Below are 21564 nucleotides of genomic sequence, written 5' to 3' on the forward strand. Positions count from 1 at the left end.
TTATCAAAGAGTGAAACTTATGGCCTATGCATTTGAAAGAAACTTTAAGAGCCCTGGCGGGTGTTAGGTCCCTCGCGGAGGCAGATCAGGCTGCCCCAGGGAGTGCCGAGGGGACCCCCGTTTCGGCTCGGTAAGTGCCAGGGTCCACCCGAGGGGCAGCAGCAGGTCTGGAGAGCACGGCCCCCGGGGCTGCTCGGATGCAGAGTCCGACGAGGGCCCTCCCACCCCGACACATAAGTACACACCCATGGCCATGTCTTGCCTTGCACATCTTTTTATTTCTCAATCTGTGGTGCGGGGTTCATCTGCACAGGACTCTTGCCCGGAAAGGCAAAGGACACAGCTGAGCGTGACAGGGCACCGGTGGCGAGACCTGGCATTTCAACAACTTTTCGAGGAAGCGGTAGGTCAGAACAGGTTCTCCTTGTGGGAACGGAGACCGGACCAGGTTGGAAGAGTCCCTTCATAGCTGGGGCCTGAATTATCTGAACAGCATGTGTGCATGGTTTCAAACAAGAAGCTCGGACAGAAAACCGAGCCGTGCATAGTCCGTTACGTGCACAGAGAGCAGAGTGAAAAGTCATGTTCACAGATGTGATTATAGCAGTTAATCAACCTCATCACTGCCCTCACGTCACATCACCTGCCATGGTTGCATGGTTTTTAATGTGTAATTCTTTTATTCTGTAAAAGGTAACAAAATATACAGAATGAAACTTTCCCTTTGTAAAACTAATGTTACAAACCCATATTGTCACATATATAAATACTATTCTCGACAGCTGATCATTAATTGGTGTGAGTCCAACAGGGTAGCCCTCTGTTAAGCAAGAAAACAAAAGTTCATCTAAGACTGGAGCGTCCTCCCTGTTGATCCTGAACTGGAGGAGGGGAGGAAGAAAAATCAGTGTGTGCACTGTGTGTGAGTGCTTTAGACTCGGTTTTCAAGATAATTTTCACCCCTCAAAAAACAAATATACAAAGATGGATCCTTCACAGAAATCAGAAATCAACTTGAGCTAATTTCAAATACAGAAAAAAGTATGGCACAGAATATAAGCCACGATGTGGTTTTAATTACAGGGAATCTCGTATCACACATGCCAGCATTGTCTTTACAGGCATCTTTCCTTAATTCAGTCCTGCTGTAGGCAAAGACCAGGAGGTGATTCAATAACAGTAATAATGAAACCAGGCCTGTTTGGCACAATGATACAATTGGGAAAAATAAACCAGGGAAGCTTCCACTGATCCCAGCCCCAGAATATTCCCGCTGACATAACTACTAACTGGACTTCGATGGGGGTGGGGGAGAATTCTAGATTTAAAGAACTACAAATGCAAGCTCTGGAGTCTGCCAGCGATCCCCCCACAAAGCCCAGATGTGAGGCCCCACCCCTGTGCCCCACCCCACCCCAGTCCTGGCCTCACATGGCCTCGAACTCGTCGATCCGCTGCTTGGTGTTGCCCTGCCGGATCTGACGCAGCGTCTTGTACTTGTCCCGGCCTTGCCTCATGTTCTCGTTGTGGATGATGTCGTTGTGGGTCCTCTTGTTCTCGTCCCTGGCCTGGGACAGCTCGTTGGTCAGGGTCTACAATGTGAAGCAGCACAGGTCAGGCACGACCAGGAGAGGTGGGTGCGGGGACAGCCCCAGCGCCACCCTGGGAGACAGGAGGAGGGGCGCCCCCCGGCCCGCTGCCCTCACCATCAGCTGCCGCTGCACCCGCTCGTTCTTCTCGGCCTCGGTGATGCGCTTCTCCTCGTTGCGGTCATCCAAGATGCCCTCGCTCGAGAGCTCGGCGCTGTAGCCCGTGTGCTCTGCGCCCTCGTCCTGCAGGCTGTCCTGGACGTGGTAGCTCACCGGCTCGTAGACAGGGGGGGGCGGGGGCGGGGGGGCGGTCATCACCAGGTGCAGCTCCTCCTTGGTCTTCACCAAGTCATCCTGGGCTTCTTTGGCCTTTGAAAGCAGTCGGGACACAGGTGACCACTCGTCACGTGGAACCACGTGTTTAGACCATCTTTGGAAGAATCCCCTTTTCTTAAGCCAACGAAGGCTTCTGCACCTCGTCTCGCCACTCGCCTCCCCTTCCCCTGGCGGGCTGGGTGCATGAGCCTAAGCGGCACGGAGCGGAGGAGGGGACCACGTGTCCCTGTGCAGGGTCTGACCAGCCTCTTCCCGAGTCTGGGGCTCCAGATCCTCTGAGCAGTTCTCAATCGTGCCCAGGGCACAAAAAAAACTGATGCCAGGGGGTCGACTTTAAGAACCATAGCTTCTTAGGGCGCCTAAGTAGCTCAGTTGGTTGAGCATCCGGCTTTGGCTCAGGTCACGATCTCACGGTTCATGAGTTTGAGCCCCACATCGGGCTCTGTGCTGACAGCTCAGAACCTGGAGCCTGCTTCGGATTCTGTGTCTCCCTCTCTCTGCCCCTCCCCCACTTGCATTCTCGCTCTTAAAATTAATACTAAAAAAATTTTTTTTAAAAACCCCATACTTTTCTTCTGTGCCTAATTCTAGAATATGTTCATTGTATAGGTTTCTGAAAGGGAACTTACTAAACAAGAAACCCTGTAGCCACCAGAAAAAGCCACTATAGTGTTTTAGAGTGCAGCTTTGTTCTCCTTCCTGGTGTGGCCACTCTTCATTAAGCTCCTCACTGCCTGCCTGCACTGTGTTCAAGCACTTTCCTACCTGCCATTACCCCTAAACCTTCCGGCAACTTCTTGGCGGTACAAATAATCATGCCTACCTTGCTGCCACTCCAGCCCTGGAGATGAGCTTAGTTCGAAATCAGCTTTTGCCACTTAATACCTTATAATGAGTGCTTTCTCCAAAACCTAAAGACCGGAGATCTGCATGCAACTTGGGTTCGGGGCGTGGGGGCCGAATGGTGAGGGAGGCACCAGGGAAGGACAGTGGGAGGTCCGTGTGGGGGGCTGTCACAGCTCAGCAGATGACTACACGGAACCACATCCAAAGCTCCCCCGGGGACCATGCTTTTCCGCTGGGTGTGGGGGACTCCCAGCTGGAGAGACCGGCTCCCCGGACACTGCAGCGGAACATGGTTCTTACTGTTACAGCTACAATTCATTCAACCCCCTGCAGGCTGGTCCTCAGAGCAACCTTACAGGTTGGCTATTAGTCCTGATCTGCAACGAGGAAACTGAGGCTTGGAGAGGTCAGGCCCCTGTCCTATCACACAGGGAGGAACAGAGTGGAGACCCTTGCCTGCATCCTGAGACCTCGAGCCTGGGCCTTTGCATGGTGCCACGCTGCATACGCTAGGGCAGGAGGCCTTGGGTGGCCCGTTGCCAGGGGCACCCACGCAGCTGTGTCTGAAGCTGGCGCCTGATGGGGCCGAACGGTCTGAGGCGGGGGGCGGGGGCACGGCAAGGTGGGCGGAAGTGAACCCGAGGCTCCCTGCCGGGCAGACCGAGCCCGCCCCCGGGGTGTGGGGTCTGGCTCACGACGGCGGGGCTGGTGTCGGCGGGGGACCCCGTGTGCCGCCAGCCCCAGCCTGGCGCACGCACACTCACCCTGTGCTGCCACTCCTCCACCTCGTCCTCCTTGCGCCGCCGGGCCTCCTCCAGGAGCGCGATCTTGGCGGTGTACTCGGCCAGCTCCGCGGCCTGGCGGGGCGCACGAAGCTCCGGTTACCGCGGGGCCTGTGGCCAGAGCCCTCTTGCCGACGGACGGCCACGCGTTTTGGCAACTGGCCCCGTGGGCAACTCAGCCTCGTCCCCGCCTCCTCCCCGGCCGCTGCTGCCCACTGTGTCCTCGAGGCCTCGCTCGGACGACCACGGTGGAACCACCCGAGGTCCACCCACCGGGACGGCCTCTCCCACCGGGCTGAAAGCCCTCGAGCAGGTGGGTTTTCCGGCCACGGACACAAAGGACGGATGACACAGCGGGTGTCACTGTGTCATCCCCAGAGGCGGCCTCTCCGTGCTTCAGCCTCGTGCAACTCAGGGAGCTCGTACCAGCTGCTCCTGGCTCTTTATCTGATCCGCCGCCTGCCGCTCCAGCTCCTCCTTGGCCCGCAGAGCGGCCACGCGGTCAGCCTCCAGGCGCTCTGCCTCCTCCTGTGCACGCTTCCTCTCCTCCTCCAGCTGCAGGGCTCTCTGAATCTGGTCCGAGAGTTCTGGAGAGAGGGCACAGACCCAGGACTGCTCGACGGCTTCGGCCAGGGGCCCCGAATTCCCAGCCCAGAGGCACGGGATGGGGGCCGGGGCGGGAACCACCCCACGGACTACAAAGCACTGCACCGGGGCCTCTGCTTCCACGGACACCGAAGGGAAAAGCACCCTGGGGCGCGTTCCTGCTGCGCACGTCGGCATCTTCACCGTGGTCAGAAACTGCTGCGCAGGGTTTCTCCCTCCCGGCCAGGGCCAGGCTCTCCTGGCAAATGGAGAAACCGCACCGCCTGCCCAAGTTTTAGTTTCTAAGACAGGCCAGGGCCACGTGGCATGGTTTGGGCAGTCACTAGCCGTGTGACCTTGGGCAAACTGTTTTACCCGCTAAACTTTAACATCCTCAACAGGAAAATGGGGTAACTCAGTACTAACCCCAAAGGAGTGAGGAATGGAAATTTAAACGGATGATGTGCAGAAAGCACTTAGAACCGTACAGAACCATCCGATCCAACCCCTCGTCATCGGCTCTGGTCCGCGAGCCTCTACTGTGGGTGCCGTGTTCACCGGAGACCATCCTGGCTGTGAGCGTACTGCCCGGCCACCTGGCCCTCGCCGTGGGGACGCTGGCCTACGGCAAAAGTGCCCAGCACACACCCACCTTTCTCTGCCTTCTTGGTTTTCTGCTCGAAGTCCTGCAGCCTGAGCATCAGCTCCTCCTTCTCCCGCATCATCTGCTCCTTCTCTCTCTCCACGGTTTCTCTCCTCTTCTTCTCGGTTTCCAGCTGCTGCCTGTTGGGGGGCGGGGGGGGGCGGGGGGGGGGGGGGGGGGGGCACGGGAAGGCTAGGAGCTGGCAGGCACTTGCCATGTCACCAGTGCCCAGTCCAGGACCGCCCTCCAATGGAAGGGACTCCGCCGTGGCAGCAGCGACCCCCGGCGCTACCGCCCCGGGGCCCTCCCGCTGCCCGGCCCGCAGCGAGGCGGCTCCACCCTCGTTGGCCCGCGTGAGGTGAGGTGCCCGCGGCTCCTCCGATGGGGAAGGGCCCGGGTGTCCCGCGGGCAGTGAGCCCAGGCAGACGCCGCCCCGCCCGGCTGGCCTCCCTCCCGCTCACCGTTCCAGCTGCTTCTGGTGCTTCTCCTCCCGCGCCTGAGCCTTCATCTGTTGCACCTCGATGGTGTCGGGCTTCCTGCGGCGCATGTACAGCTCGTGATTGCCCATGCACAGCTGCAGGATCCGCTTGTTAATTCGCAGGCGGGGGGCATAGAACACGAAGTCCTACAGAACAGAACAGGGCCGACCCTCAGGGGGAGCTCCCTCCTCTGGCTGTCTTCTTCCACACCCGACTTCACAAAGTTCCGGATAACCTTTTCCAAAAGGACAAATGGGGCCACAATGGGGCTTCAAGGAAAAGCCAGGGACAAGTGGCCAGACAAGTGTCACCGGATTTGGATTCTCCGGAACAAAGGGAGCAAGTGTGCGTGGTCTTTGCGGGTGTACACGCGCACTGAAACCCCTCTGGCTGGACTACGAAGCCCCTCTCTAGGGCAGGGTCTTACGGCCTTGGGAAACCCAGCACCCCGGTTCCCGTGCTGCCTGGTCTGCAGGTAACACCCATCCCCAGCAACCCCAGAGCCACCATCTCCAAGTCTTGCCTGGGGTGCGGCTTGTCTCCCTGCCTCAACCGTCACCTCCTACACTGCCACCAGCTGTCAATCGGGTCACTACCGGACGCCTGACGCCAGCCTGTTTAGCTCCAGGACCAGGTACAAATGCCGTGGCCGGGCACGCGTGTGTGGAGGCTTCTGGCTCTGGCTCCAGCCTACCCCTTGTTCACCTGAACTGCACTTTCGTGCCCCAAACAGATTTGCTCAAAGCATCTCTGCTACTTGGGAAGTACTGTCCAATCCCATAAACCCAGGGGTACCGGCACATCAGGAGACGGCATGAAGCCATCATCTCCGGTCTCTGCGACCCCTCCCGTGCCCCCTGCACTTGAGGGGGTCATCCACACTTTCCTCGGCTGACTTGTATTGGTCTCCATCTTCCACTGGACAGGCACCTCCCTTGCCAGCAGGCCTGTGTTCATCCATCTCTGTCTCAAGGACCCAACTAATACCCTATATTTACCAGGTGCTAAAGTTTACACAGCGCTGCCACGGCTGAGCCTATGACCTTGAGTGAGTCATTTCCTCTGAGGCTGAACACTGTCAGCTGCACAGTGGGGAGGACAGTAATCTAACTGGACTGCTGAGATGATTAACTCAGATCCTGTTTGTCAGGACTCAGAACGGGGTCTGGCAGTTGAGAGGCTCAGACAGAGTGCTGGTTGCCTTATGAAAGCGGAACCTTTTTGAAGAGAACAGACCAAACAAAGCATCCAAGAACGTTAGGACTATGAGCACAGAAGTCTGGGATGTGCCACAGGGAGGACACACGACTTTGCCTCCTAGCTCCAGCTACTGCTGTGATTAATGCAGGGGATGGGAGGGGAGAGAGGGTTTAGAAACTCCGGTGAGAAGTTGTTTTTAAATGCCAGTCTGCTTCCGCTTTTTTCCCCTTTCTCTTCTCAGTACGGGGCTCCTGGCATCCAGATTCTGACCAGGGGAAGGGGAACAGGGGAAGGGTAGATGAAACAAAGACACAGCAGCTTCTGCAACCCGAAGGGACATGCCACTGAGCTGAGCAACACGCCCCCGAAGGCCCTATGTAGCCTCTCTGTTTTTTCATCTGTGCCAGAAATGCTGGAAAGACAGTAATGTTGAACCCGAGAGCCCACGGAGTTCCCGGGGGTGGGGGGCTCTCCTCGGGCTTCCACACACTTGTGACGAAGTCATCGGGTTTCCCAGGGAGTGTCTGCAGAGCTGGGAGAAGCAGGTGTGTTCACCGCGCACCTATCTCTGTTACACAAGAGAAAACGATCTTCTGTTAGGGCCGCGCGGGCATGCTACCCAAAAAGATGTCGACTGTGGCTAAGCGTTGCAAAGGAGCTCCGATTAGCACCAACTCCTCCTTACAAAGACGTCAAGGGACAGAAACTGCGGTAGCGTCATGGCGGCAGGTGACCCTGAGTCAAGCTCTGCACACAGCCTGAGAGCAGAGGAAATTTCCTACGCTGCCTTTGAAGGAGGCTGGTTTCCGACTTCAAGTTAAAAACAAAAACTGAAACCAGTATTTATTTAAGGATTTCTAAATCCAAGTACCCAGCCCATGCCTCCTCATGCAAAACCACAACACCAACTAGACCTGGGGCGGACTTTCCCAACCCTGGAGAGAACGGACGTCCTAAACCTGAAACTCGAGGCATGAGGCGAGTTCAAGGGAACGGATCCAAGTCCCTAAGGATACAAGAGAAGGAGATGGAAACGCAGCCGGAAAGCTGTGAAGCGAGGAGCCCCAGGAGCCTCCAGGAGGCCGGGCAAACGGCGGTTTTCCTAAGTTAAACAGGTAGCTGCCGGAGCCCTCACTCTTCCATGAGGCCACAGGGACAAAAAGCCCTTTTTGAAGGAGGCAGAGCCGGTCTCTGCCCCCGCAGGATGACCGGGCAGGGGGCAGGCTCCGAGCACTCTCGTGCTCGTTGCAGTGTCCCAGCCGGCAGGAGGAGAGCCAGCTTTTTTAGAAGGGACACGCCTGGTCGCCAGGAGCCCGGGCGACAGTGGCTCGTCTGTGAGCCTGCCACGGAAACTGCCCCCCACGAGTCAGCCTCAGCAAAGGAATCCTAAGCCACACCAGCGAGCCAGCCCGGACCTCTGGCGTTTCCTTGTCTGTCTTTTGGGCCGACGGGATTTTCTACGGCCCTGAGTACGGGGCCAGAAGCCGGGCAGTGCCGCAGAGGCAGGAAGGAGCAGAGCGACCCTGGCGAGGTGCAGAGGGGGACGGGGACGCGTCCCCTCAAACCAGCTCCTCACCTGGAACCCCTGCCCCCCCCCCCCCCCCCCCGCCCCCCGGACAGGAGCCTGACAAGGTCGACCTTCTTGGTGAGGCAGTCCCAACCACCTGGAGCGGTCACACCGTCCCCCGTCCCCTCACCCTGATTTGTTACTAAATATAACCGCACTGTCGAATTCACAGCCGGAAAGCACGGTACTTGTTTTCATCCGTCTCTTGCACTAGAACGTGGACCATGAGGACGGGAACCCCATGCTGTGTGCACAATCCTACAAGAGCCTGCTCGCAGTATGCCACCAACCAGTGCTTCTCTCGCCTTTTCTTTAATCAGCGGCCCCACACAGAACTAGTATATAGTAAAAGTATGCTCAGCTGATTCAACCTTTGCTTGGAATTTTAAGATCAGGAAATATTCAGGAGGGAGGCAAACCATAAGAGACTCAACTAATGAGAACTGAGGGTTGATGGGGGTGGGGGAGAAGGGAAAGTGGGTGGTGGGCATTGAGGGGGGCACCCGCTGGGATAAGCACTGGGTATTGTATGGAAAGCAATTTGACAATAAGTTTAATAAAAAAAAAAAGGAAATATTCTTCAGGTTTTCAAAAGCTAAACTTAAGCCGAATTAAGAAACGCGCGCGTGCACGCGCGCACACACGCGCGCGCACACACACACACACACACACACACACACACACACACACACACACACTAATCCTTAAGTAGTCCAGTCCAGTATTCTTGCTTCTGCCAAACTTCTTTAAACAGTTTTGAAAACTGAGCACCACCCTGTGGGCAGACGGCAGCCTACCCAAGGACTTGAGGGTCTTCTCACTGTCCCAACTGCCCCACCTCAGGGCCCATGGTAACATGGGGACACTGTGACCCTTGGGCTGCGATGCTGCATGTTAACGTGGCCTGTTACCATGGAGCTCGCAACTCTGTATTAAATGCTGTTTTAATTGTAAATAACTGGGCAACTACCCACAGAGTAGGGGGTCAAGAGTTTACAAACAGCAGGAAACGTTTTCAATAAAGGAGAAAATACTTTCACAAACAGCGTCAGGACGTCTGTTTTTCACTTACGCCAGACTAACTGATACGTGGGGAGGGGCAGTTGGACAATAACGCGGCTCACTGTTCCACGTGGGTCACTCGTTGCCCAGCGGGGCCCCGGCCCAGAAAGGCTCCCGACGCCCTGGCCTGGACCACAGCCCATGTTGGCCTCTCTAAGCCCAACACTGTAACCAAGACACAAAGTCCTTTACGATCTACAGTTCTGTAAAAATCATTAACAGGCTCACGGGATGAGAGAATCCTTTAAGTGACAGTTTTAAGAACCAGATTTCTGATTAGAAGACAAAATCCTCACTCATTCCGTCACACTACAGCATGTACGTCTCAAATCTTCTCACCAAATAGCTGAAAGCTTACACATTAGCAGAATCACCGATAAAACCGAATGCGTTTCCCGCACACACCGGTCTTTGCGGTTGTTAGTTAACAGTCTACGCTCTTCAGACTGCAGGAAATGAAGTCCCTTTTCTAGCTAAGTCCTCCCAGGAAGAGTGTCCCACCAGCCTCATCTCTGCGAGGACCCACTTCCCACATCAGCTCCAACGCGAAGGCACCTGCGTAAAGCGCACTGGAGGGGGCAGAAGGTGCTTGGAGAAAAGCAGAGGGGCACAGTCCCGGAAGAGAATGTAGGTGGGGGACAGGAGGACCCGCGGTGCTCTGGATGCAGGTGTGACTTTTCGTAATGCGGTAAATTGCAAAGATGGCTCAGAAAGCCAACTCAGGCCCTTGAGACTCGTGCCCCAGCTGGCTTCCAAGGAGGTGCCGACGAGAGCCCCCACCCCAAGTACACCATCTGGAGGCAGGTTGGTTTTCCCACAGGAAAACGAACATTTCACAAGCCCAGAAACGCAACATTTCGTGAAATGCTTATCATTTGGTCAATGACTCAGAACTCTCCTTTTCTTCATAAGGAACGAAGACCATTTGAAAACTTAGGGGATACAGTCAGCTAGCTTTTGACAGACACCTGGGCCCCAGCACACCTCTCCTGTAGCAGTCAGTCACATGATGCAAGGGGTCCCTGACCCTCAGTGTAACCTGCTGGCAGTTTGTTTACCCTGTACCACACAAGGGATCCTGAATATCACCAGCTCCTTGTCCCAGAGAAATCAGACTGTTACCCGGAAAACATAGTTGGCTATAAGAAAACCATAACCCCTCGCCTAGAATCCATAGAAACTTACGGGAGCCTTCTTGTCGATGGGCTTAATGACAAACTTTTTGTCATTGAAAGAGATGTTCCTGATTTCACTCCACGGAAAGCCAATCTTTGGGGTCAACCTGAGGTTAAAAAAGAGGGAAGGGGATAGTTAGATGTGTATTTGGATTGCAAATCTATTCTTAGAATTTTTATTTCAATTTGAAAAAGTATAAAGCCCAGGAAGCACAGTATATAACACACGTTGTTACCAGAGTTCCTACCTGTGCTAGGTGAGGTCAGGTCCAGGCTCCAGCAGACCTGCACCGGGCCACCCCAGCCAGTAAGCTCCAGGTCAACTCGGATTCCCAACCCGGTGCACCCTTTCACCCTGTGACAGCTTGCACAGCCATCTCCTGTAGCCTAACTGGGTCCTTGTGCCCAGAACCCCACTTCTAGCCACTGGGTCTGATTCATTTCCCTTACAGTCAATCCATTCTCCTCTAAACTGCCAACACAGGAATCCTGTTTCCACAGGATGGAATCCAGGGGCCTCGACTTAGCATCCAAGAGGCTTCCGATGGAGCTCCTGATTCACACTCAGGCCCTCAACACCCGTCCCACGGCCCACCTGGCCAGTAGAGCTCCCCGCTCTACACCACAAACATACACCCTCAGGCCAGCTCGGCCTCCTTCAACAGCCTTGCCTCTTCTTGCCCTGTAGTCTCTTGTGCTACATCAACTATTCTCTTCGTGTTTTCCCAATTCCTCCGTTTTTATTGAGCTCTTTGAAGACCAGGCAGGTAAGCTTTCTGATGTCAAAGTTCATGTCTTAGGTTTTCTAGGCATGCTGTACTCAGAGCGGCTGCTTGCTGATGGAAACAGAAAAGTGCCTGGTGTGCTTCCACTCCAAGAGTGCCTTGCTCATTTTCTGTGGGGATCATCTGTCCGTGGCTGCAAGGGGGGTACTGAAGTCCCTACTCTTACCTATTGTTGTCTATTTCCCCTTCATGTGTCAGGACTTGCTCATTGTATTAGGTGCTCCAGGGCTGGGTTGCATGTATTTACAGTTGTTTGAGGTCCCTGATGAGGACTTGGTATGGACTCTGCTCTTCTGGGTCTCATCTTAGGGGCGCATGGCATGTTCACCCGGCTGGCCAGACACCCTCCCGTGTCCTCCTCCAACTTCTACGACAGCACGAGGCCCACAACCCCCTGAGGAAAGCCCCAGCACTTCCCTGCTTGGTCGTTACTAGCCCACCACTGGCTCAAACTCTGGCTCTTTAGCATTCCCAGGAGAAGTTCTCCAGAGGGTTAAGACCAACCACATGGCTCTTACCACACGACCCGCCCGTTCTTCATCTCTTTCGCCCCATGCTTTCAACATATTACCATGGACACCATCTAGAATGACAGACCCTCAAACCACCATCCAAAGATCCTACCATCAAAACCCAACCTTTCCCCCAGTTCATAAAAACTTTCAATTTAGAAAATAAGCAGAGATGGAGAGAAACCAATTGCCTACCGACACGTTTAAATAAAAACTGATGGGCAATGTAGGTTTGCTATGACAAGCCAGGTCAAGGTGGCAGGGTGGCTTCTGATGGCCAAGAGAGGACACCAAGCCTCACAGATGGCTCTTCTGGGACACAGCAGTTCCACACACCTGGAGGAATGAGGTCAGGGCACTGGCCAGTCCTTTTTGGCATTCGCCTTCTTACAGCTCTGTCCTCCAGGGTCACCAATGCCTGCTAAAACGTATCTGGCCAACATGCCTCACACAGTCAGACACGCAAGACGTTCACTCTGCTACTGAGCAAAGAGGTGACGTTGTTTGTAGGCCTCTGAGCACCGGAAAGGAACTCAGGATACCACCTAGTCCCACTGCTGGCTTTAACCCAGGTCCTTACATGGCTGTAAGGGGGACAACAGGTAGACATCTGCTGCTTCGTAGCACCCGCTCCACAGCACGAGGGCTCTCATTTCTCACCTGTGCAGTCACCACTGCAGCCAGATTTCCAACACTCAGAATGCCAAGGAGGTAAGGATCTCAGGTGCTCAGCTTTTTTTCTTTTTTTTTTTTTTTTTTTTTTTTTTTTTTAAGATTCTGCCTCTTCTTTTTAAGTTTATTTTGAGAGAGAGTGTGCATACATGTGTGAGTGGGGGAGGTACAGAGACAGAATCCCAAGCAGGCTCTGGGCTATCAGTGTGGAGCCTGATGCGGGGCTCAAACCCTCAAACTGTGGGGTTTATGACCTGAGCCGAAATCAAGAGTTGACCTAACTGACTGAGCCGCCCAGGCAGCCCTGAGGCTCCTAGCTTTATATGGGGTTCTCAAAACAGTTCTAATCCTAGAAAACCTGGACCTTCAGGTTAGACAGGCATCTTTCTTTTAATTTTAAGGATTGGGCAGGCGTCCGGTCACCATGCCCTCCAGCCCTCTGCTTGCTTTCTGCGGTGTCTGTAAAGTCGGTCTTTTTAAGACTCTGGAACCTCATATAACAGTTTACAGCCGTTCAGAAACCTAACTGTAGGATCAGAGATAGGACTATATATTTTTTTAAAAAATGGGATTCTCCAAACAGGGACCAGAGCTCTTTAGAGAAACAGCTGATTCCAGGGCTGGAGGAGGAAAAGTACAAGATGATCCTGGAACATCTTGAGGAGCCAGGAAGTAAAGAAGTGCTCAAAAAAATAACGGGGTCTGTCTGGGGTGCCTGGGTGGCTCAGCTGGTTGAGCGACTGACTCTTGGGACTCTTGGTTTCGGCTCAGGTCATGATCTTGCAGTTGTGTGGGTTCAGGCCCCACATCGGGCCCTGTGCTGACAGAGTGGAGCCTGCTTGGGATTTGCTCTCTCCCTCCCTCTCTCTGCTCCTCCCCCACAAATTTCTCTCTCAAGATGAATAAACAAAAAAAAAAATTAAAAATGGGGTCATATCAAAAGGGCACAGGAGCCAACTCAAAAGGGATCCTAAAGGCAAATCTTAATTTGAACAAAATAATAATAGTAATAGATTATAGCCTGTAGAATAAAATATCCATGAGTAGAAAACGGACTCTGTTCAGAAACCATACATGTAAAAGAAATGTTCTGGTTTGTTTTTTTTTTTGTGGGGGGGATCACTGTTTCCTCAAAACCACAGTAATAATTGTTTAAGACTTGCGAATGGATGCTAGAAAAGATTAAAGTATAATGAGAAACAGGGTATTTACATAGTTCCCAAGTGTCTGCCTGAAATGTACTTACTGACCACAAAGGGAAGGACAGTAACTTCACAAAGAAGCCTGGCAGACAGCACCCTGACCAGACACCAAAGTTAACACCACCAGCAGTGGTAAAATATTCCCACACCACGCACTGCCTCGTGAGAGGCCCCGGGAAGGCAAAACTCAAATCTAACTGAGAAAACACGACACAGATCCAAGCTGAGGGACTTTCTAAAGAGTTAATGGCCAGTAGTCTTCCAAAGTGTCAAGGTCAAGACTGGGGAGGAGGCAACTAAGTGCAGGTGTGAGTCTGGGCAGGATCCTGGGGTAGAAAAAGGAACGTTAGTGACAACTGGGCAAAATGGAAATAGGGTCTGTATATGTGAAAAGCATCGTGTCAACACTGACCTGGACTGTGGTTATGTAAGATGTTAGCACATGGAGCATACGGGAATTCTTCATACCTGCTACTTTTGGAACAATTTTAAAGTCTGAAATGATGTCAAATGAAAAAAAATAAATGGCTAAAAAATTTAAATTCAAAGTATGCAGGTGGAGGTGGGGGGTGATGATACTATTCTTCTGTATCTTGACAAGAGTCTGAATTTTTCAGGCACATGTCTGTTCAAACTCAGCAAATGGGGCTGCCTGGGTAGCTCAGTACATTAAGTGTCCAATCTCATCGTTTTGTGACTTCGGGCCCTACGTTGCGCTCTGCAATGACAGTGCAGAGCCTGCCTGGAATTCTCTCCCTCTCTCTCGCCCCTCCTCCATTCTTGCTTGCTTGCTCTCTCTCTCTCTCTCAAAATAAACAAACTTAAAAAAAATAAACTCAACAAATGAACACTTAAGAAGTGTGCATTTCAATGTACTTGAATATTACATCAGAAGACAAGCAAGAGCTCTAGTAAACAACATGCATTTGGGGAAGGCACACAGATGCCTGCAATTTACTCTGAAATGTATCTGGAAGAAAGGGGCCCGAGGTTGCAGTGACGTGAGGCTGAGCAGTGAAGCGCTAAGGACAGAATCTCTGCAGGCATGGGACATTACAATAAAACCCTCTCCATGTTGTGGTTTGCTTGAAATTTTTCATTGAAAACATTCAGAAAAGGTCTGGGGTGTTGGAAGGGGCTGGAGGTCACTGTGGGCTCCACAGACGGCTCTGCGGGCACTCCTACAACAGAAGCAAACATCCTGATCTGAACCAGCAGGGGCCGATCCAGGCGTGCCGCCACCTCTTGGCAGGGCAGGTGTGTCAAGGAACTGTCCCCACGCGTCCCTTGTGCCCACCTCCTGCCAGCCACTCCTAACCAGGTCCTACCGCTTCTCCCTCGGCCCTCATGCACATCCAGACACGCAGAGGCCAAACCCTCCTCTCCGCCAGTCTGAGGGGAACTTTTAAACTCTGTACTCTCAGTGTATTAGCTGTATTCCCTTCAACGGTCTCTGTAAGAGACTAGGAGGTTTTTCCGGAAATTCTGTTCCACGTTCAAGTTGGGGCTCCAAAGACCAGAAAGGAGAGAAGTAGCTGACAATTGCATATCTGGTAAAAGAAAAGTCCCACAAATCCAAAGAACTGCCTTTTGCTCTCCTCTCTTATATAGGTAACCTGTTAGCACTAAGGCACAAAGATGTAACATACACACAAAAAGGGGGGTTGGGGGTGGAGGCGAAATTAACATATTGTGTCTATGAGCGTAATTTTAGAAACTGGAAATAATTTCTTAAGTATCTACATGATACATAAAATACTATATATACTGTATTACAGTTTTACGATCCTGTACTGCATATACTATACGCTGTAGTGTACGTATGCCGTATATAACCAGTATGCTATAGAACCTAACAATAACCACTGGCTTACTATATACATAATAAAGCTAACAAAACAAGTATAGATTAGTGTGTGTGATTTACCACTCTGAGCGAGAGATTTAAGGGAGAAAGACACTGGTCCTTGTTTGGCCCCAGCTTGTCTACAGCCCTCTGCAGCATTCGCTCCCTTCAAGGGCCCAGAGAGTCACACGGCGCAGACTCCTGCCCCTGGGAGGACCAGGAAGGCTGCAAGGAGAGGAGGGTGGGGGAGGGTGAGCCCTGGGAGCACAGAGGTGCTCTCGCAGGACTGAAAAACGCGGGGGCAAGGGCGCACTCCTCTCACGGTTCTGTTTTGGGTCTGACGATGCCAGGTAGGATCACATGACACACTAATGGGAACTTCCTCTGTTCCCTCTTCATCTACGGTTTACAGAATGAAAAAGACTAAGATGCTTTCCGTCCCACGCGTTCCCACTCCGTGGTTACGTACACACTGAAAAGGGACCTCAAGAGACATTTCCCAACCAGGATATATTTAGTTCTAAAAAGGGATAATAAAGGTATATTTGTTTATCTGCAGGTGCACTAAGTCTCTCATCACCCAACTTACATACTCAAAAGATCCAATTTCTCACATGAACAGTGCTCCATGAACATCAGTTCTCACTGCTGGCCCTGCACCGAGGGGGGTAACCCAACACCCGCCACAGCCAGGACTTGTCCCGGCGCAGCTCAGGCTCGAGGCAGGGTCCTGCTGGCGCTGGTAAGCAAGCTGTCCATCCTTGCTGGCGAGGAGAACCACCTGGGCCCGCTGGTGACCGAATGTCTGGCGAAGTGTTTCTTCCTAACTGAAAAGAGGGGTGCCCTCCGAGGCAGAAGTGAGGTCGCCCTACGCCCCAGTCTTTGTTGGGGAGAAGACCCCTTTGAGAGGACTGTCAGTTTCACTGGTAAACTGGGGGTGGGGGCAGAGGGAGGAGAGCAGGGATCGACTGAATGAGCCGTGCAACTCTAATTTTTACTTGGGGAAAAATTAACATTTAACGTGGGCTGGAGGTAGTTACCAGCTGACATCAGCAAGTTCCTGCCCGTGGCTGTTTCCTGCAGCTGGAAAAACCTGTCCGGACAGCCCCGGCCACAGCTATGTTACAAAATCTGCTCATTCAAGAAATGAGTGCAGAGACACAGGCAGTTTCCCACACACGTTCCCACAAGGGCACCGCGTTCTCACTGTGTGTGCACCGCCCGCTACCAGCCACCATGCTCCAACTGAGGCGCCTCCGGAAGGACCAGGCGCTGGTTTCTGGAGTCTCCCGGACCGTTGACGTTTCCCTACAACACTGCTGCCAGCACACTTGGGGAAGCAGCACACCAGGAGTCCTCAATAACTCACTTCTAGATTCTTGGGGGAGTTCCTGCCATTCTCTGATAAGCGTATCAGGTCCTACACCATAACCAGAGTCCTCCCTGACTGGAACCATAACTTCCAGTAAGAGTGACCGTCCTCCTCCAATTCTGGCACTCGGGAGGGTCTGGGAAGGGCTGCCATGGGCCTCTGCCTGACCCAAGTCAAAGGTATCCGTACCCTGGGTTCTGGCAAGAAGACCGATTCTTCACGTGACATCACCACATCACCAGTCGTGGGCAGCAGCATGCCCTTCATGGAGGCCAGAGAGAGGGTTTTGGCGGGGGGGGGGGGTCCGAGAGCCCGGACATGGAGAAGAGCTGCGACGGGAGGAGATGTGTTCTCCACAGACACCATGGAGACCTTGCCCCCGCTGACTCAGATCTTTTTCTCTGTGTATCTAGCTCCCTGGCGGAAAGCAGACACCCATGTGCAGTGTCTGTAACCACAGGGAAGGGCAAAGGAAGCCGCAGGTCCCAGCTGGCTCCACACTGGCTCTGGCTCTTGCAGACCTTACTCAATGCACACAGCTAGCACGGGGCAATTAGATACCTCTCACAGGCTCAGAGGATTTAGCTAAACTGTCTGTACATAAGCCACTGTTTACAGAACCTTAAGGTCTCTGATAGCACTGTAACCATCCCTGGTTGGATTAGCACAAGCCTTAAGCCACCAGCACAGCTAGGGCTGCCTGGGTGGTATCTGTGGGTGTGCTGGTGCCTATGGGCAGCTGGTGGCTGGGCCTCAGCAGATGGGCAGAGGAGGCCTTCCTGCAGCTCCGGCATGTGGGGTCACGGGTCAGCACACACCAGGGCTAGTGAACAGGCTACAGTGACGGAAGAGAAACGGCATACACCTCGAGCTGACCTCGGACACAACGTGGGCACATCACAGCTGAAAAGCCCTTAGAGAGTCATGCGCTAGACAAATGTGTCAAAACACACTACACACACAGATGCCATTTTCTCCACCGTTTCCAGCCCCGATACCCCACCCACCGAAGATAATTACAAAGTTCAACTCACTTATCATCTTTCTCATAAATATTCAGTCCGAGAGCATCAACTCCAAGCCAAAGGTCTGTTCCCTTCTTGTTTTTGATCTCAAAGTAATTGATCCCATACATTTCCAGGTCCTGGGCAATCTTCAGATACTCCAACATGGCACTGTCTCTAGCGGGCGGAACAAACAAGCGTGGTCATTAGAGCCGCATCCCGAGCCATGAATCTGCTACCAGGGTCTTCAGCCTCAGGCAGGCTGTGCAGGGTGGGCTCACAGCTGTGGCTTAGCGGCTGCCCCTCTGCTGACTATCCAGGCCTGCGCCCCAAGCTGTCCTGGATGCTGACCACCAATGCACTTCAGACATTCTGAAAGGACTGAACGGACTCATGCTACTTTCTCTGGACACAAAGATCTTCCTTTTAAATTGTATCGGTAGGCACGATCTTTCTCTTGCCCACACACTGCTGCAGGGACTCCCACTGTCTATTTCACCAGCACTTGCCACTTAGGCTTTGAGTCCCTTCCCTCCAACAAGAGATGCCCGGGACAGAGGATACTCGAAGGACACAACGGCTGTGAGGCCCAAACTGTAAATGAGCTTCTGAGGCTGGGGGGGGGACAGAGAATTGCTCGTGACGCCCGAGATGAAGAATCCAGGGCAACAGAATGTGGCCGCTTCTTACACCTAATAGCCACATGTCACATCATGTCCCTCCTTCATGTTCCCTGAATAGCAAGGGGTTCTCACTTGGGATCAATTTTTTCCCATTTATACACTTTTGAAAGGAAACACCTTACAGACAATGAACAAGCCAGCACCTCTATGACAGGAAAGAAAAATAATGCTCTTTCCCCCTTGACTAGAACAGTGTTTTAGACACGAGACGGTCTCTCCTCTAAAACAAACAAGGGAGAAGACTTTAGGGCCTTAAGCTTGAACCAAATTGCTTCTTACCCCAGTCAGGAACACCCGGCTTTATTTAGGGAAAACCTCCTGTGCAACCGTTACCTTTCACTGCTCTGTGGCACCCAGGCTGCAGCCCCGCGGGGTTCCTGAAGCACCACCCTGGGGACCCCAACTGAACTCCATGCAAAGGAGCCGGGCGGGAGGGAGGGGCCGCCCAGCACTCACTTGAGCATCCCGCGGTGCTCCGCGTGCCACACCTGGATCCGGTCCTCCCACTGGTCCCTGGTGAGCTTGTGCTGGTCCATGACTCTGGGTTGCAAAGGAAGAGGGCACAGAACTGTCACCACAAAGGGCCACAGAAGGCAAGCAGCAGGCCACCGCTCACCTGCAAACCTAGAGTTTTCTTTCAAATAAGACCACACGGAGTGTTTCTACTTCCTGATGCGTAGCATTTCTGACCATTAACGACCTGAAAGACTTAGAACCTGGAATGAGACATACCCAGTCTCGCTGGAGAATTTTAAAAAGGTATTTTATATTTTCAGGGGCCTCTTCTTCCAAAAGGGGTAATTTATGTGACCATCAGTGAATACAGACAGATTTAATGGGGCCAAATCATTATACGCTAGGGAGAGCTAGGAATGGTCCCCATCCTGCTACGTTTCTTTATCACAGACCCTGTACAGGTGGATCAGTGCCTGAGGGGAGGCCATGGCGGGTCAGTGCCTACACCGGCCAGAGCACACGCGGGCCAGCACGCAGATTAGCGGGTGCTAGAGCCCCAGCCTCAAGAAGCATTTACCCTCGTGCTTGCCGACTGCTTCTGCTCACACACACTACCTATGCCCTTCAAGGGTGCAACCCGCCACTCTCGTCCGGGCCTGGCCACCCTGTGCTCACCTTTGGGGGATCAGCCGCTCAGAGCTGAGGTACCCAGACTTGTGCGTTTCTTTGTTATAGTCTCCGAACTTGGCTTGCACAGCATAGGAGCCCAGGAGCACCGCGGTCTCAGGAGGGCAGTAAATCTCATCGCTGAGAATTCCCTCCTTCACTTGGAGGAAGAAAAGCTTCTGTGTGATGTCCTGGATGAGCTCCTCAGACACATCTTCGGGGTAGAACTTTGCCCGGAACTTGAATTGGAGAGGATTCTCCTTTCTGACCTCCTGTGCAGACACCTGGACGACAAAAGCCAAATGCCCTCTGCCAAGTGTAGAGGATGAGACCGCCCCCCCCCCCACCCCAGCTCCCTAAACACAGGTCATAACCACCGGCTCAAAAGGATCATGCAGGCCAGTTTTCAGGAGATAGCGTTCACTCCGAAAGTCACCTTTTTAGCACGTAAGACGAGAAAGGGCCAGTTAAAGTCCTATCGCCCTCCCATACTTAGCTGGAAGTCTAGCAGCAGCCAGTTAGGGACTCACCAAGCCACTAGAACCAGCCCCAACTTCTGGGAACAATGTTACCAATTCCAGAGAACTCAAATTCAGAAAGGCCTGCCTAGTGACCTGTGAACCTGGCATCTGCCCGCGCGGCCAGTCGAGCCATGGACCACGGAACTTATGTTTAATAACTGCTCATGTACCCCCCTGCCTATTGCCATCTCTAATTGCCCTCAGGCTTGCCATAGTAATATGGGAGGAAGACACAGGTTTGGGAAAAGGGACATTTTCAAACTGTGTGGGGAAAACACATTTAAGCTTCCTGCTTTTCTTTACAGTTGTTAATGGAATTATCCAGTCTTTCGAGTTGAAAGATAATCTATCACAGGTTCAAACAAAGCAACAACAGGTTCTTACAAAACAGTGAATGATTCATGGTCTAGAAGATTAACAATCTCATTGGGGAAAAAAAACTAAGGTCAACTAAAAGCTAAGCAATTAACTATCATATGCTCCAATGAGTGGGCAGTAAGGAGAAATCCCAGGATCTAATTTCCAACCAATATCCCCATTTACTGGAAACCTGTAACCTTTTTGTCTATAGAAACTTTTACACAAATAAAAAGAACAAAAAACAAAAGACAGAAGAAGGTGTTCCAGTTTCAAAGTTAGCAGAGCAGACCAACACCCAAATATCCTGTGAATAGTTAACTCTGACTTACCTTTTTATCTAGTTTCAACCAGGTAGGAAATCCTTTATTATCCACATACTGGAGGCCAAAGTACCACACTTCCCTAAGGCCGATGGTCTTGACCACCTGCGTGAATGAGACAGAGGGGCAGAGGCTGACGTCTGGAAGGGCAGGAGGCACACGGCACAGCAGGGTCGCCAGGAGAGCCAGGTGCCGGGTGTCAGGTCCCACTGCACACACCTCTCCTGCACCATCCCAGGGAACCTGTTACCAACAGAGGCTGCTCCTCCAAAGCCATGAATGGCTTATTTTTAACATACGTTTGAGCAGATTCAGGGTTAACTTTAAATCTCAGAAAATCGTAAGACCTTGTAAACTCTTGCCCCCCCTCCTCTTACCCCACCCACGCTTTGCCAAGTAAAGACAACCAGCTGGGGTGGAGCGAGCACACACAGCCGGACCCCACCAGGGAACACCAGGGAGAGTGTGTGGCCCAGTGTGAATGCCCCTGTCAGGTGTGCTCCCATGAAAAAGGGGCTGAAAGTCACTAATGTGAAGCAAAGGAATACTTGGGTCTTCCCTGGCTGCCTGTCTCTGCTTCTCAGTGGCCCAGGCCTCTGCTTAACTGGAAACAGGGCAACAGCAGTCCCCAGAGAGGCAGGAGAAAGATGGGGGCAAACTTCCAGGGAAAGGGGGGACGGGGGAGTTATGCTTCATACACCAAGGGATGACTAGCATTCCTTCAACCTCCAGAAATTTGGAATTCTGATATAGGAAGGTGTAATTCAACCCTAGGTCATCATAAGGATTTCACATTTTAAAATTCTCCACAGCACTAGAAAAAGTCTCCTGTGGTCCACTACAGACAGAATCCCATCCTGGTTATTCTTTTGTCTTAGGAACAGAAAAGCAACTTCCTGGG

General features: G+C 52.6%; 1 protein-coding gene across 2 annotated transcripts in view; it reads right to left on the reverse strand.

Moving 5' to 3' along the window:
* Positions 1–258: 258 nt before the first annotated feature.
* Positions 259–21564, reverse strand: part of EZR (ezrin) — a 50959-nt gene continuing 29653 nt past the window's right edge. The window contains exons 4-14 of one of the 2 annotated variants that reach the window (XM_042940206.1): positions 20673–20768; positions 19472–19746; positions 18797–18880; positions 17688–17834; positions 10275–10371; positions 5243–5406; positions 4791–4921; positions 3980–4140; positions 3536–3628; positions 1707–1958; positions 259–1592 (exon numbers count right to left, since the gene is read on the reverse strand). In XM_042940206.1, coding sequence (XP_042796140.1) covers positions 1428–1592; positions 1707–1958; positions 3536–3628; positions 3980–4140; positions 4791–4921; positions 5243–5406; positions 10275–10371; positions 17688–17834; positions 18797–18880; positions 19472–19746; positions 20673–20768 — 1665 coding nt within the window. In that variant the 3' untranslated portion in view covers positions 259–1427. The remainder of the gene's footprint in view (positions 1593–1706; positions 1959–3535; positions 3629–3979; positions 4141–4790; positions 4922–5242; positions 5407–10274; positions 10372–17687; positions 17835–18796; positions 18881–19471; positions 19747–20672; positions 20769–21564) is intronic. The other variant, XM_042940207.1, reaches the window with a different exon arrangement.

The sequence above is a fragment of the Panthera leo genome, chromosome B2, assembly GCF_018350215.1.
Source record: "Panthera leo isolate Ple1 chromosome B2, P.leo_Ple1_pat1.1, whole genome shotgun sequence".
NCBI lineage: Eukaryota > Metazoa > Chordata > Mammalia > Carnivora > Felidae > Panthera > Panthera leo.